Source organism: Oncorhynchus keta, chromosome 33 (assembly GCF_023373465.1).
Source record: "Oncorhynchus keta strain PuntledgeMale-10-30-2019 chromosome 33, Oket_V2, whole genome shotgun sequence".
NCBI lineage: Eukaryota > Metazoa > Chordata > Actinopteri > Salmoniformes > Salmonidae > Oncorhynchus > Oncorhynchus keta.
In genome coordinates this window covers 1,540,667-1,557,414 of record NC_068453.1, presented here as the reverse complement: position 1 = coordinate 1,557,414, position 16,748 = coordinate 1,540,667, and the positions used below count along the sequence as shown (strand labels likewise).

At 42.7% G+C, this 16,748-nt stretch overlaps 1 protein-coding gene across 5 annotated transcripts in view; it reads right to left on the bottom strand.

Annotated features, from left to right (window-relative positions):
• LOC118366022 (transcription factor Dp-2-like) overlaps positions 1 to 14,714 on the bottom strand; it is a 37,047-nt gene extending 22,333 nt beyond the window's left edge. Inside the window, exons 1-5 of one of the 5 annotated variants that reach the window (XM_035748328.2) lie at positions 14,430 to 14,707; positions 8,758 to 8,846; positions 5,165 to 5,286; positions 4,875 to 4,922; positions 3,641 to 3,673 (exon numbers count right to left, since the gene is read on the bottom strand). In XM_035748328.2, the coding sequence (XP_035604221.1) occupies positions 3,641 to 3,673; positions 4,875 to 4,922; positions 5,165 to 5,286; positions 8,758 to 8,829 (275 nt within the window). In that variant the 5' untranslated portion in view covers positions 8,830 to 8,846; positions 14,430 to 14,707. Of the gene's footprint in view, positions 1 to 3,640; positions 3,674 to 4,874; positions 4,923 to 5,164; positions 5,287 to 8,757; positions 8,847 to 14,429 lie in introns of all 5 variants that reach the window. The other 4 variants (XM_035748326.2, XM_035748327.2, XM_035748329.2 and 1 more) reach the window with 4 other exon arrangements.
• Between the last annotated feature and the right edge of the window lie 2,034 nt (positions 14,715 to 16,748).

Here is a 16,748-nt window from a genome sequence, read left to right as displayed (position 1 = left end):
CATATCCCAGAGAGGTTAAGGGCTTTGTAAGTAAGCATTTCACTGTGTTGTATTCGGCGCATGTAACGACTAACTTGATTTGATTAATACCAGCATATCAGTTTACTAACAACAAAAAAATACATAATTGAGTTAATAAAGCCGCATACAAACATGGTCTCTTTTGTTTTCTGGAATAAGGCAGCTCCCAAATGCAGGTGTTCCAGCCTGGTTCAATGCTTTCGGTGGTGGTGGGGCAAGCCAGTAGAAAATACAAAGTGTTATGTCGTGATTGGCTCAGTGTTCTGCCACTCATGGGGACACTACATCACCACCAAGTCTAAAGGTAAACCTTGGGTGCTGCCATAGAGTTACATTAGAAGTGCTCATCCAAGAAGGCTCAGGGTCATTGGCCACAGATAAAATTACATCAAATCAAGTTATGTACAGCGGCTTTGATTGAAATGATCACGTCAACATCATACTTTAAACATCCTGAATCAAGTCGACAATCTACTGGCAAATCCTTTTTAATCCTTGTCATATGAAGAGAAATTATAGATAAAACGTACTGGTGTTCATCGGCCATAAACATTAGACATGTTGGAAATCGCAAATTCAACAATGACTGGTTTGGAAGGAATCAGTGAGAGTGGCTGTGTGGTCCCAAATCTGGGAGTAAGAGTCTCTTTTCCAATTTTAAAATTATAAACATTCAACATGGACCATGCTGTCAATGAAGCATGATTTGTGCAGCTCTCAAAACAACTTAACTCAGAACTGCCTGTAACCTGCTTTAGAGAAATGTAATGATTGAATATTGTAAGAGCTTTCATTGTCTGCGTGTATGCCCCCTTTATTTATCCTACAGTTCTGACTTGGTGTACAGGGAGAATACTGTAAGAACAGCCCATGTTCTGAATGTTCTGTCGCTGTATATTTCAAAAGTGCTAAACAAATAGTTGATTATGTCCGTTCTAGCTCGCTCATTAATGTCTTAATCGAAATTACAGATTGCACCTAATACACTTGTCGTCCCCTTATGCCATAGTTTGTACATCTAAATTGTCATTAGAAACCACATTTGTTTAAGCAAGTCAGCCATATCAGCGTTTTTTGTTTTTTAAAGGCAGTAAATGAGGCTGAATGAACTGTTTCACTGCAAGACAAGGCTCTGCTTATAGCCAAGTGTAGCAGTGGTAAGATGTTGGGACAGCTTTATGTAGGCCCTAACATTTTGTTGGCACCATTTGTCACCGTTTAGTGTTGGGTAGTGTAGTGGCTTTGCTGGTATGCATCCCACTTTTTTAGATTTACATGCTAAAATCATCACTGTATATATCCATACAAATGATGCAAGCTGATTGATGGGTTTCATGCCATTCGCTCTATTCGAACCATTATGAGCCGTCCACCCTTCAGCAGCCTCCACTGGTCAGGATTTATTTTCCGTAGGCCATTACACTTGATGGCTGGTTGCAGGTGACTGAGGGGCTTTTCTGCAGTCTGCACTTTTTTTTTTTACCATGCAATCGTCAAAGAAGGGGATGGCTAGTCTTCAAAGGATTAAATACCCTTTCTCTCCTCACCAGCATCTAACTGCACACTAAGTGAGGACACTTATTGGCCAGCATGTGCATGCCATGCAGAGTGAGAGAGCCTGCTTGTGATTAGTCAGCATTCTCTGTACATCTAGAGAGTGAATGAACGGAGTTTAGCGCTTCTAATTGGAGGAGGTACCGTAGTCCAGATTTTGTTGTATTAACAGAGTGTCAAAGAAATGAGAAAATTGCAGCCTCTTGCAATATGGATATTGCACGTCAAGATTACAATTTCAAATCTGAATTTGATGAATGGTGCAGCGCTAACACGCTCTGGCCCTGACACACGTACAGTTCCAGTCAAAAATGTAAATGTAAATATATTTTATATTCTTCTAAGTATCCAACCTTAACCTTTTATTTTATTTAACTAGGCAGGTTAGTTAAGAACAAATTCTTATTTACAATGACGGCCTACCCCAGCCAAACCCTAATCTGGATGACGCTGGGTCAATTGTGCACCGCCCTATGTGACTCCCAATCACGGCCTGTTGCGATAGGGCCTTGATGACAGTTTTGCACACTCTTGGCATTCTCTCAACCAGCTTCACCTGGAATGGTTTTCCAACAGTCTTGAAGAAGTTCCCACATATGCTGAGCACTTGTTGGCTACTTTTCCTTTACTCTGCAGTGCATCCTTCACCCTGGCGTATCGCTGCAGAATGCTGTGGTAGCAATGCTGGTTAAGTGTGCCTTGAATTCTAAATAAATCACAGACAGTGTCAACAGCAAAGCACCCCCACACCTCCTCCATGCTTCAAGCTTGGAACCACACATGCAGAGATCATCCGCTCACCTACTCTGCGTCTCACAAAGACATGGTGGTTGGAAACAAAAATCAAAAATTTGGACTAAACAGACCAAACTACAGATTTCCACTGGTCTAAAGTCCACTGCTTGTGTTTCTTGGCCCAAGCAAGTCTCTTCTTACTATTGGTGTCCTTTAGTGGAGGTTTCTTCTCAGCAATTCAACCATGAAGGCCTGATTCACGCTGTCTCCTCTGAACAGTTGATGTTGAGATGTGTCTGTTACTTGAACTCTGAAGCATTTATTTGGCCTGCAATCTGAGGTGCAGTTAAATCTAATGATCTTATCTTCTGCTGCAGAGGTAACTCTGTGTCTTCCTTTCCTGTGGCAATCCTCATGAGAGCCAGTTTCATCATAGCGCTTGGTTTTTGCGACTGCACTTGAAGAAACTTTCAAAGTTCTTGAAATGTTGGACTGTTGTTTCTCTTTGCTTATTTGAGCTGGTTTCGCCATAATATGGACTTGGTCTTTTACCAAATAGGGCTATCTTCTGTAATAAAATCCCTACCTTGTCACAACACAACTGATTGTCTGAAATGCATTAAGAATGAAAGAAATTCCACAAATGTACCAATAACTAGGCATAACTGTTAATTGAAATGCATTCCAGGTGACTACCTAATGTAGCTGGTTGAGAGAATGCCAAGAGTGTGCAAAACTGTCATGAAGGTGGCTCCATTGAAGAATCTCAAATATATTTTGTTTTAACATTTTGTGGTTACTACATGATTCCATGTGTTTTTTCATAGTTTTGATGTCTTCACTATTATTTGACAATGTAGAAAATAGTAAAAATAGAGTAAACCCCTTGAATGAGTAGTTGTGTCCAAACTCTTGACTGGCACTGTACATACTACACATGTACATACAAACATACAGTACCTACACAGTCTCTGATGGTTACATAATCTGCTCACCTGAACACACACAAAAAACCTGCAGTCATGTTACGAGAGAAAAAGAGACCGCACAGGAGAAGAAATGGGACAATGAAATATAAATGGTATCCAGAGGAGATGACAGGAAGGGAACAAAAGGCAGGAGAGAGGGGGAGGCATGGTGAGAGAGAGTCAGTGTTCTGCTGTAGTGAGTCAGCAGTTGCGTGATCTTTCGGGTGTGGGGGTAAGACAGATGCATTCTGGAATAACAACAAAAAAAATGCCAGACTGCAGCTGAGCTCTTGAGCAGCAGCCCCCCCCCTACTACAATTGCACCATTTCACCTCCATCTACATTCTGAGCCGGGCAGTTACCTGGCTGAAGAGTCTCCTGAGCACAGCGCATCCCTGCAACACAGACAGAGAAATCGAACTGTTTAAGATTAATTCAATATACAAGACAATGTTACTGTGTGTGTGTCAGTAGTCAGTCCTCCTAGATTAAAACTAATTCCATTGCCTAATGAGCTGGTTTGCTTTGGAAGTAATGAGACGCTTCAGCTCAATGAGATGCTGTGAGAGAATGACAAAGCATCTCTCTTGGACTCAGTTTCTCTTGCCCTCTTACTCCCTTTCTCACCAATTCTCCTACCTCTATCCCACTTTCTATGCCATCTCACTATCTGTGACTTGTTTGACTGGATAGTCTTCCTGCACTCTTCCTTTCATTTAATATTTATATATTATTCCTCTATATACTTTTACTTTATACAGTGTATTCGGAATGTATTCATACCCCTTAACAAAATCTTGTTACAGCCTTATTCTAAAATAGATTAAGATATGACAACAAGTCATCAATACACACACACACAATACCCCATAATGACAAAGTGAAAACAGGTTTTTAGAAATAAAGAATGCATTTAAAAAATAAAAAAAATATATATAATTAATCATACAAAGTAAAAATCTGTCGTTGTGCCCCTGAACAAGGCAGCTAACAAACTGTTCCTAAGCCTTCATTGAAAATAAGAACTTGTTCTTAACTGACTTGCCTAGTTAAATAAAGGTAAAATAAAAAAAATGAACTCCTGCGTTGTTTTGGCTGTGTGCTTAGGGTTGATGTCGTGTTGGAAGATGAACATTTGGCCCAGTCTGAGGTCCTGAGCACTCTGGAGCAGGTTTTCATCAAGGATCTCTGTACTTTTCTCAGTTCATCTTTCCCTCAATCCTGACCAGTCGCCTAGTACCTGCCACATCATGATGCTGCCATTTCTGTTTTTACAAATTAGCAAACATTAAAAAAAAATTCTCGCTTTGTCATTATGGAGTATTGTGTGTAGATTGATGTGGATGTATTTGTAATCAATTTTCAAATAAGGCTGAAAATGTGGAAAAGGTCAATGGTTCTAAATACTTACTGAATGCAGTGTATATTATCTGTAAATCCATAGGCCAACTTACAGGCCGCAATAAATACATTAGATTGGAAATCTCTACCTAGCAATCCCTGCTGGGTGTGTGTGTGTGTGTGTGTGTGTGTGTGTGTGTGTGTGTGTGTGTGTGAATATTAACAACAGTAGCCAGAATAACAGAATCAACCCACCGGTCAGAGAAATACGAGTCAATGAAATCATGCGTTCGCTTCTTGGCCCTGGGAATAAAAAACAAAAAAAGTGATGTTCGCTAATAAAACATAAATACAGTGGATGGTACTTTACTTAAATTCTTGTCATGTTCTGGAAACAGATCAAAGAAAATACCTCTTTACAACCATGATAATGTGCAACAAAACAGAGCAGTGTGTACTCGAGCAAACAATGCAGTTGTGTGTGTGTGTGTGAGAAAATGTGTATGTACTTGAGCAAACGGAAAAAAGTGTATGTAACAGCTCACCCTGGGGTCCACTTGTTGGCATCCTGTTTGCATCCCTGGTCAATCATAGTTGGCGTGTGTGTGCAGGGGGTACCTATGAGGACATTCCCTGTGTGAGAAACCCTCTCTGCTGTGCTGATGATCTACACAGAAAATAAATAAGAAACAGAGGGGTGCCATCAGATTGCAGGCTCATGTTCATTTGGGCACATCGTAGCAAAATGTTGCGCAATGGACATGATTGAACAGATGCAAGGATGTCAGGTGATTCAAAGAATATTGGTAGCCAGGGTGCTGTTCATTATGCACCAAATAAAGGACATCCTGGACTCATCCAATATGAAGAGCTTATTTTTGTTTTCAGTTTCAAAACATATTCTGTTTGACGCCCTAATGAACACTATCCAGGTGAGTCATTGAGAACAGATTCTTTGCCAAGAAGTGGGCGATTGATTCTCTTGTGTGGTGACTGAGCATGGAGCAGGTTGGGTGTAATATTTGAGAGTCCTGCTACGCAGAAGTGTCTCGAAGCCAGAGCTGAACAAAAGAGACGAGGCGAGATCAGATGGATGCAGCAGAATGCTAATAAATACCCCCAGGTAATTATAGCAAGCTAGTCACAGTCTGTAGCCCCCCACACACCGTTTCTTCTTCTCCTCTCGGCCAGGCCTTTCTTTTACACTTCACTGGGTGCCACAAATGCAAGAGGATGGGAGACCTGGGGTGTATTCATTAACACCCACCGTAGCAAAACACTTTGCAATGGAAAACGTTTTTGAATTGAAAACGAGAATTTGAAAATTCAGACAGAATGTTTTCTTTGGTACCTGGGGAATACACCTCTGATCATCGACTCTTAACTACGAAGAAAAAAAAGAATCCCAACAGAGGGCTTTCATTAATAAAAAAAATCTGCAACAGGGCTCAATTTCCGTGAACTTAAAATTATAGTGGGTTGATAAGAAAAAAGCCAATTTACTAGTCTAAAGGCTCAACTCAATCACACTTATAGTGCATTCGGAAAGTATTCAGACCCCTTGACTTAAATATTTAGTTGTATTCTTTTTTTGTTTGTTTTTACCCCTTTTTCTCCCCAATATCGTGATAGCCAATTGGTAGTTAGTCTTGCCTCATCGCTGCAACTCCTGTACGGAATCGTGAGTGGCGAAGGTCTAGAGTCATGTGTCCTCCGAAACATGACTCTGCCAAGCTGCACTGTTTCTTGACACACTGCTTGCTTAACCCGGAAGCCAGCCGCACCAATGTGTCAGAAGAAATGCCATACAAGTGGGGACCTTAGCATGCATGCACCTGGCCTGCCACAAGCAGTCGCTAGAGCGCAATGGACCAAGGACATCACAGGGATCGAACCTGGGTCTGTAGTGACACCTCTCGGGAGGCCCAGACCCATTGAATTTTTATACATTTAGTTTTACGTTACAGCCTTATTCTTAAATAGTTTCTCACCTCATCAATCAACACACTATATCCCATAAAGACAAAACAAAATTAGGTATTTGGATTTTTTTTGCAAAAACAGCATTATCACATTTACATAACTATTCAGACCCTTCACTCAGTACTTTATTGAAGCCTCTGACAGCAATTACAGCCTCAAGTCTTCGAGTATGATGCTACAAGCCTGGTACACCTGTATTTGGGGAGCTTCTCCCATTCTTCTCTGCAGATCCTCTCAAGCTCTGTCAGGTTGGATGGGAGTGTCGCTGCACAGCTATTTTCAGGTCTCTCCAGAGATGTTCGATCGGATTCAAGTCCGAGCTCTGGCTGGGCCATTCAATGACATTGTCTTGGCTGTGTGCTTAGGGTCGTAGTCCTGTTACAAGGTGAACCTTCGACACAGTCTGAGGTTCTGAGCACTCTGAAGCAGGTTTTCATCAAGGATCTCTCGGTGGTTTGCTCCTTTCAGCTTTGCCTCGATCCTGACTTGTCTTCCTGCCGCTGACAAACATCCCCACAGCATGATGCCGCCACCACCATGCTTGACCGTAGGGATGGTGCCAGGTTTCCTTCAGACATGACGCTTGGCATTCAGGCCAAAGAGTTCAATCTTGGTTTCATTGACCAGAGAATCTTGTTTCTCATGGTCGGAGAGTCTTTTGGCAAACTCCAAGCGGGCTGTCATGTGCCTTTTACTGAAGAGTGGCTTCCGTCTGGACACTAACATAAAGGCCTGATGGGTGGAGTATTGCAGAGATGGTTGTCCTTCTGGAAGATTCTTCCATCTCCACAAAGGAACTCTAGAGCTCTGTCAGAGTGACCATTGGGTTCTTGGTCACCTCCCTGACCAAGGCCCTTTTCCCCAGATTGCTCGGTTTTGCAGGGCAGCCAGCTCAAAGAAGGGTCTTGGTGTTTCCAAACTTCTTCCATTTAAGAATGATGGAGGCCACTGTGTTCTTGAGGACCTCCAATGCTATAGACATGTTTTGGTACAATTCCCCAGTGGTGTAAAGTACTGAAGTAGATCTTTAAACTATTTTTTTACTGAAGTCGTAGCTGTACTTAGCTATTTATATTTTTGACTACTTTTACTTCACTACATTCTTAAAGAAAATAATGTACTTTTTACTCCATACATTTTCTCTGACACCAAAAAGTACTAGTTATCAAGAGATCATCACTGCTCATCCCCTACTGCATCTGATTTGGCGAACTTGCTAAACACAAATGCTTCATTTGTAAAATATGTCTGAGTGTTGGAGTGTGCCCTTGACTGCACTCCCCCTCCCCCCCAAAAAGGTTTTGAATTTGGTGCCCTGCAATTTCACTGGCTGTTGTCGAGGTGGGAAGCTAGCGTACCAGAGAGGTTAAGACACTAACAGCTTACAGACGGTAGGCAATTAAGATCACAGTTATGAAAACTTAGGACACTAAAGAGGCCTTTCTACTGACTGAAAAAACACCAAAAGAAAGATGCCCAGGGTCCCTGCTCATCTGCGTGAACATGCCTGAGGCATGCTGCAAGGAGGTATGAGGACTGCAGATGTGGCCAGGGCAATAAATTGCAATGTCCGTACTGTGAGACCCCTAAGACAGCGCTACAGGGAGACAGGACAGACAGCTGATCGTCCTCGCAGTGGCAGATCACGTTTAACACCTGCACAGGATCAGTACATCTGAACATCACACCTGCGGGACAGGTACAGGATGGCAACAACGACTGCCCAAGTTACCCCAGGAATGCACAATCCTTCCATCAGTGCTCAGACTGTCCGCAATAGGCTGAGAGAGGCTGGACTGAGGGCTTGTTGTAAGGCAGGTCCTCACCAGACATCACCAGCAACAAAGTCACCTATTGGCACAAACCCCACTGTCGATGGACCAGACTGGGAAAAAGTGCTCTTCAATGACAAATATATTTTGATTGGTTTAACACTTTTTTGGTGAATACATGATTCCATGTGTTATTTCATAGTTTTGATGTCTCCACAACTATGCTACAATGTAGAAAATAGTACAAAATAAAGGAAAACCCTGGAATGAGTAGGTGTGTCCAAACTTTTGACTGTGTAGGCTGGGCATACTTAACGCACGGAGACAAAAAAAAAGGGCTTTATAAAATAGATTTGATTAATACATTTGTACAAAACACTCACCATCTGGGTCCTCACATTGGCATTGACTGCTTCTAGTGTGATATTTGTTGCTGGGCTGTCGTCGGACGGCATCACAAGTGATATATTGCCTGAAAAACATGGTAAAGGGATAAACTATCTGAAGTGTTCCTCATTGGGCAAAAAATATCCAATGTCTGTCTACACAAATGTATATTTGACCAATTGATAAAGAAAGACCATCCAATTGGTTTAGTAAGGTTTTAAAGAAGCATTGTTTTATGCCTGGTTTTTGTGTTCCATTCCCGCTGAGGGCACCCATACGAAAAAAATATGCATTCATGAATAAGTTGCTTTGGATAAAAGCATCATTATATCGATATCAGCAAGGCATATGTGATATTGGTGTCCTTCCTGTTAACCTACAACATTATGTAAAAACCCACATACATGACTGTTCCTGTTTTGTACACCAGCTTCAAACGGCTGAAAATACATTATTTTTGATTATGGACAAGTTTAGACGGTACAATGATTCTCTACACTACACTTGTTTGTCGATTTCTGTATAGTGTATCTTTAAATTAGCCACTGATGGGACTTTGTGGATGGTTGCCACTTTCCATTGCAATTAAATTCAAACTGGTTTAGTAGGTTTCATTCACACCTGGCCCAACGGTCTTGAAAGTCAGAGCTGTGGAAGTGAACGGAAGAGTGCACATTCACACAGGTGTAAGGAGTTGTTCCAAACCACATGACTTGATCGGCAAATGTAGCTTATTTTCTCTCCATAGGGCAGTGATTTGAATTAACATGTTAATAACTTGGAGCGCGACATAAAATGTTGAAAAAGCAGTGTTACTTTGCAGCCTTACTCTAAAATTGATTAAATAAAGCATTTCCTCATCAATATACAGACACACACAGACATCCCATAATGACAAAGTGAACAGGTTAGAAATTTTAGCAAAATTATAAAAAAGAAAAACAGAAGTACCTTGTTTACATAAGTATTCAGACACTTTGCTATGAGATTCGAAATTGAGATCACGTGCATCCTGTTTCCATTGATGGTCATTGTTTTGATAACTTGATTGGAGTCCACCTGTGGTAAAATCAATTGATTGGACATGATTTGGAACGGCACACACCTGTCCATATAAGGTCCCACATGAGGTTGAAGTAATTGTCTGTAGAGCTCCGAGACAGGATTGTGTCGAGGCACAGATCTAGGGAAAGGTACCAAAACATCTCTGCAGCATTGAAAGTCGCCAAGAACACAGTGGCCTCCATCATTCTTAAACGGTAGAAGTTTGGAACCACAAAGACTCTTCCTAGAGCTGGCCACCCAGCCAAACAGCAATCGGGGGAAAAGGGCCTTGGTCAGGGAGGTGACCAAGAACCCGGTGGTCACTGACAGAGCTCTAGAATTCCTTTGTGTAGATGGGAGAACCTTCCAGAAGGACAACCATCTCTGCAATACTCCACCCATCAGGCCTTTATGGTAGAGCTGCCAGACAGAAGCCACTCCTCCGTAAAAGGCACGATAGACCACTTGAGAGTTTGCCAAAAGGCACCTAAAGCGCTCTCAGACCACGACGAACAAGATTCCCTGGTCTGATGAAACCAAGATTGAAGTCCTTGGCCTGAATCCCAAGCATCACGTCTGGAGGAAACAGGGCACCATCCCCAGGCATTGTGGTGGCAGCATCATGCCGTGGGAATGTTTTATAGCGGCAGGGACTGGGAGACTAGTCAGGATCGAGGGAAAGATAAACAGAGCAAAAAACAGAGATCTTTGATGAAAACCTGCTCCAGAATGTTCACCTTCCAACAGGACAACGAACCTAAGCACACAGCCAAGACAATGCAGGAGTGGCTTCAGGACAAGTCTCTGAATGTCCTTGAGTGGATTCAACATCTCTGGAGAGAGCATCGATGCTGATAGACCTTGAGAGGATCTGCAGAGACTCCCCAAATACAAGTGTGCCAAGAAAACTTGAGGCTGTAATCTCTGCCAAAAGGTGCTTCAACAAATGTACTGAGTAAAGGGTCTAAATAATAAATGTGTTATCAGTTTGTTTTACACATTTGCAAACATTTCTAAAAACCTATTTTTGCTTGGTCATTATGAGGTAGTGTGTGCAGATTGATTCAATTGCATTTTAGAGTAAGGTTAACATAACAAAATTTTGAAAAACTCAAGGGATCTGAATAATTTCCGAATGCACTGTATATACAAAAGGCGCCCCTTCAAATTCGTGGATTCGGCTATTTGAAACACGCCCGCTGTTGACAGATGTATAAAATCGAGGACACCGCCATGCAATCTCCATAGACAAAACATTAGCAGTAGAATGGCCTTACTGAAGAGCTCAGTGACTTTCAACATGGCACCGTCATAGAACGCCACCTTTTCAACAAGTCAGTTCGTAAAATTTCTGCTCTGCTAGAGCTTCCCCGGTCAACTGTAAGCGTTGTTATTGTGATGTGGAAACATCTAGGTACAGCAAAAGGCTCAGTAGCGAAGTGGTAGGCCACACAAGAGAACAGAACGGGACCGCCGACTGCTGAAGCGCGCAGAGTGTTCAAATCATCTGTTCTCGGTTGCAACACTCACTACCGAGTTCCAAACTGCCTCTGGAAGCAATAGCGGCACAAGAACTGTTCGAGAGCTTCATGAAATGGGTTTCCATGGCCGCGCGGCCGCACACAAGCCTAAGGTAACCATGCGGAATGCCAAGCATCGGCTGGAGATGTGTAAAGCTCGCCGCCATTCGATATGGGGGTAGTGGAAACGCGTTCTCTGGAGTGACGAATCACACTTCAGCAACTGGCAGTCTGACGGACGCCAGGAGAATGCTACCTGCTCCAATGCATAGTGCCAACTGTACATTTTGGTGGAGGAGGAATAATAGTCTGGCCCTGTTTTTCATGGTTCGGGCTAGGCTCCTTAGTTCCAGTGAAGGGAAATGTTAATGCTACAACATACAGTGACATGCTAGATTATTCTGTGCTTCCAACTTTGTGGCATCAGTTTGGGGAAGGCCTTTTCCTGTTTAAGCATGACAATGCCCTCATGCACAAAGCGAGACCCATACAGAAATGGTTTATTGAGATCGGTGTGGAAGAACTTGACTGGGCTGCACAGAGCCCTGACCTCAACACCCTTTTGGGATGAATTGGAACTCCGACTGTGAGCCAGGCCTAATCGCCTAACATCAGAGCCCGACCTCACTAATGCTCTTGTGCCTGGATGGAATCAAGTCCCTGTAGCAATGTTCCAACATCTAGGGAAAGCCTTCCCAGAAGAATGGAGGCTGTTGTAGCAGTAACTCCATGTCAATGCCCATGATTTTGTAATGAGAAGTTCGATGAGCAGGTGTCCACATATTTTTGGTCATGATGTGTAAGTACATGTGCAAAGGTTGTACTGATGAAAGAGTAAAGAAAGATTAACAAACACACTAAGTAGAGAAAATTTTTGGCAGGATGTGGATGAAACCCCTCCCCAATCATACAACTCCTACCCACACAAACAATCCTCAACTAGTGTACACCGTGAATGCCCCACCACCTACAGCCTTCCATTATTAGAAGTGGGGCTAGCACTACAGCCTAGGACTTTGAGCTGTTTTGTTTTTCTGGGATATCGAGCAGGGCCTGATTCTTTGGGCTAACCTCAGGGGCCTGGGTCAGAACCCCGCCCTGTGCAACTGAGTCCTGGACTTCCTGGCGTGCCGAAAAAGCGAGGTAACAACAAATCCACTACGCTGATCCTCAGTACGGGGGCCTCACAAGGGTGTGTACTCCCTCCCTCCTGAACTCCCTGTTCAGTGTTCACCCATGACTGCATGGCCACGCACGTCTCTAACACAATCAAGTTTGCGGACGACAACAGTGGTTGGCCTGATTACTAACAATGACAAGAAGCATACAGGGAGAAGTTGAAGGTCCTGGCAGAGTGGTGCCAGGAAAATAACCTAACCTTCAAAGTCAACAAAACAAAGGAGCTGATCATGGAGTTCAGGAGACAGCAGAGGGCGCATGACCCCATCGACGAGGCCGCAGTGGAGGGTGAAAAGCTTCAAGTTCTTCAGTGTGCACATCACTGATAAAATGAAATGGTCCATCCACACAGATAGTGTGGTGACGAAGGCGCAAAAGCGCCTCTTCAACCTGCACCACTGAGAGCATCCAGTCGGGCTGTATCACTGCCTGGTACGGCAATTGCACAGTCCGCAACCGCAGGGCAGTCCAGAGGGTGGTGAGGTCTGCCCAACGCATCACTGGGGGCACACTGCCTGCCCTACAGGACATCTACAGCACCCAGTGTCATAGAAAGACCATATACTGGCCGTAATGTCTATATACACACACATTATATACATACAACATATTTATATTCCGAACTCTGACATTTGCTTGTTCTAATATTTATATATTTCTTAATTCCCTTCTTTGTCTTTTCGGGTTTGCGTGTATTTTTTTGTATTGTTAGGTATTACTACACTGTTGGAGCTTAGAACATAAGCATCTCTCTACACTTGCGATAACATCTGCAAAATATGTAAGCAATGATAAAATTTGACCACCTGACAAGGAACAACTCTGGACCCTGGTTATAGGCAATTATATTTGAAACACCCCAGGCCCTACTAGCTTCATCCAGTGAGGTCCAGGATGGAGGCAGGCTGGTCCAGTGCCAGGCAGCAGGGTCAGAGTGTGTCGGTGGTGCCTTGCGCCTTCATCAGGCCCAACAGAAAGGAGGGCCCCAACCTCTCCCAGTCTCAACACTGGAATGTGGCCACCACTCTCTCCTTTAAGGCACAACAATGAGGTGAGCAGCTGTCACTCTCCCCCTTTTTCACTCAAACATATTAGGAACACACACACGCAACAGACTTACTAAAAACAATGAGGTTTCATGGATTGCTTTAAAATGAATTTTTAAAAAAAGAAGCAGATTTCAGTGGTGCTAGGAGAGAAACATCAGACTCACCTAGAGTCACTTAGGCCTTCGTATATTATAATGACCTGATAAGGTGCTTCCAGGTAGAATGCAAGGTCCATTTAAAGATTAGATGTAGAGGGGAGTTATCTCAAAATGCAAAAACACCACTTTCCTGAGGATTTTTAAATCAATGATCTCATGCTTGTCTTCAATATTATTGATGTTCTTGCTGGTGCACCGTCCCTTCTCGTGCGATACATTACTCAATTGTTTTGTTTATTAGAAAGGGAAAGGGGGATACCTAGTCAGTTGTACAACTGAATGCCTTCAACTGAAATGTGTCTTCCGCATTTAAGCCAACCCCTCTGAATCAGAGGTGAGGGGGCTTCCTTAATCGACATCCACATTTTATTTAATACAGCGGAAAACTGCCGTTACAGGCTAAACTAATATAAAAACAAAAACGCACACACTTTGTGTAACTACAGTCAAGCAAACCCCAGAGGGCAACAAAACATAAAACATCACATTAAGTGCCCAGTAATCAGAGATTCAGAAAAAAACTCAATAACCGTAATCAAACCTTAAAATCAAGCTATGATAAATTAACACGAAGTTTACTCAGAAAGGAACACAGCCTAACCACATAGGCAGAACTAGCAAACTACATATTTGTGTAAGAGTCCAGACTAACAATTGGGAGAACAGGAGGCAAGTGCGTGAAGTCACTAAAAGTTGCTAAAAATCGTCTTGCCATTACCGTTGGAACAAGCAACTCTTGTTTACCTGTCTCTCTGCAGAAGGGACCCAACAAGACCTCCATGGCTCGCTCTCCCCGTTTCTCAGTCCCAGCTAGTGTGCCGACCAGTCTTGCCTAACCCCCACAGACATTAAGCTAGCGAGCAACTTCCAGTAGGACAGAGGAGAGAGGTAGTGAGTCTTTTTACTGGCCCAGAACAGAGTCTCGACCCTCCCCTTCCCCTGCTCTTGGCAAATTGGCTAATCCGCGACACACAACCAATCCCATTACGTCTAAACAAGATGTAGAGAGAAGAGAAGGAAAAAGGCACATTCATTTACTTGAAGAGCACGTGCCTCTCAGCACCTCGTGTAGCCTGGGATCCAGTGCCCCCCTCACAAATGCGCTCTCCCTATTTTGTTACCAGCCAATGGAAACTTGAGAGCCCCTGCCAGGCGAGTGCAGAGGAAGTCCACCTGCCTTCCCTCCAGACAATGTGGGAACACCACATTTCACTGAGCGAACGCCTGGCCTAGGAAGACCGCCACCGATGCGCGCACACACACACACACACACACACACACACACACACACACACACCCCTCCCCAAAGGCATGACCATCTCCATGTAATGCTACTCTCTGGTTGACAGGGAGAGGCACTGTGTGGATGGGTGATTGCTTGTTCTAGCCTGCCTGGTCTGGGAAGGGGGTTGAACAGAGAACGCCTCCAGTCAGCGTCTGTAGTCTGTCTTGTATCAAATGTAGGCTAACAAAAAAAAGGTCACTGTTCAAAAGAATACCTAAACTAAAACCAGGCAAACTGTGGATGCAAATAATAGCCTATGTAGGCTGCACAATATTAAATGAATTGAATTGAGTCATACTGCGCACATTTCCAAAGGTATATTTCCACATTTTGTGGCCAATCAGAGCATTTACACACACTAGCTTCAAATCGACACAATGCAAATCCCTCTTATAATTAAGTACAGTAGGACCTCAGTCCTGAATAGAGGTCGTTCAGAATACTGAAATATTTGACTTTGAAACCTAATCACAGAATCTGAGTTGCATAATTAACCCATATCACACCTGTAATCTAACATTTTGCCAGTAGTGTATTCACTAGGAACCAAACAAAAGCAAACGGGACAAAATGGAGAGGGCCCCACCTGAGTTTGTCTAATGAGAAACTGCAGTTTTCATTGCAGCGTTCTGTTCCAAAATGTTTTTCTACAGTTTGCACTAACGAATACACCGCTGATGTGTTTTTAGCACAAGAAAGCAATGATAACATTTGCATGTACCGAGTCTTGCGTTGCCATATCTCTAAAATCATGTCACTGTCACGTCTCCCTTGAAAGTCTGGAGAATTTTGTATTATACCGTTTTCCGACAGGGTAGGACACATTTGTATAAACTTGTTCCCATATGCTAACTAAACTCAGCAAAAAAAAAAAGAAATGTCCTCTCACTGTCAACTACGTTTATTTTCAGCAAAGTTAACATGTGTAAATATTTGTATGACCATAAGATTCAACAACAGACATGAACTGAGCAAGAGCCACAGACATGTGACGAAGAGAAATGGAATAATGTGTCCCTGAACAAAAGGGGAGGGGGGGGTCAAAAATAGAGGTCGACCGATTATTATTTTTCAACGCCAATACCGATACCGATTATTGGAAGACCAAAAAAGCCGATACCAATCATTCGGCCGATTTAATATTTGACCATATTAATGACGTAACGCTCGTATTTCTGTGTCTAATATTATAATTAAGTCTATGATTTGATAGAGCAGTCCGACTTGAGCGGTGGTAGGCTTGTAAGCATTCACTCAAACAGCCCTTTCCTGCATTTGCCAGCAGCTCTTCGTTGTGCTTAAAGCACAGCGCTGTTTATGACTTCAAGCCTATCAACTCCCGAGATTAGGCTAGCAATACTATAGTGCCTATAAGAACATACAATAGTCAAATATATATGAAATACAAATGGTATAGAGAGAAATAGTCCTATAATTCCTATAATAACTACAACCTAAAAGTTCTTAGCTGGGAATATTGAAGACTCATGTTAAAAGGAACCACCAGCTTTCATATGTTCTCATGTTCTGAGCAAGGAACTGAAACGTTCGCTATTTTACATGGCAAATATTGCACTTGAACTTTCTACTCCAACACTTTATTTTTGCATTATTTAAACCAAATTGAATATATTTCATTATTTGAGACCAAATAGATTTCATTGATGTATTAACTTAAAATAAGTGTTCATTCAGTATTGTGATAATTGTCAATATTGCAAATATATAGAAAAATCGGCATCGGCTTTTTAT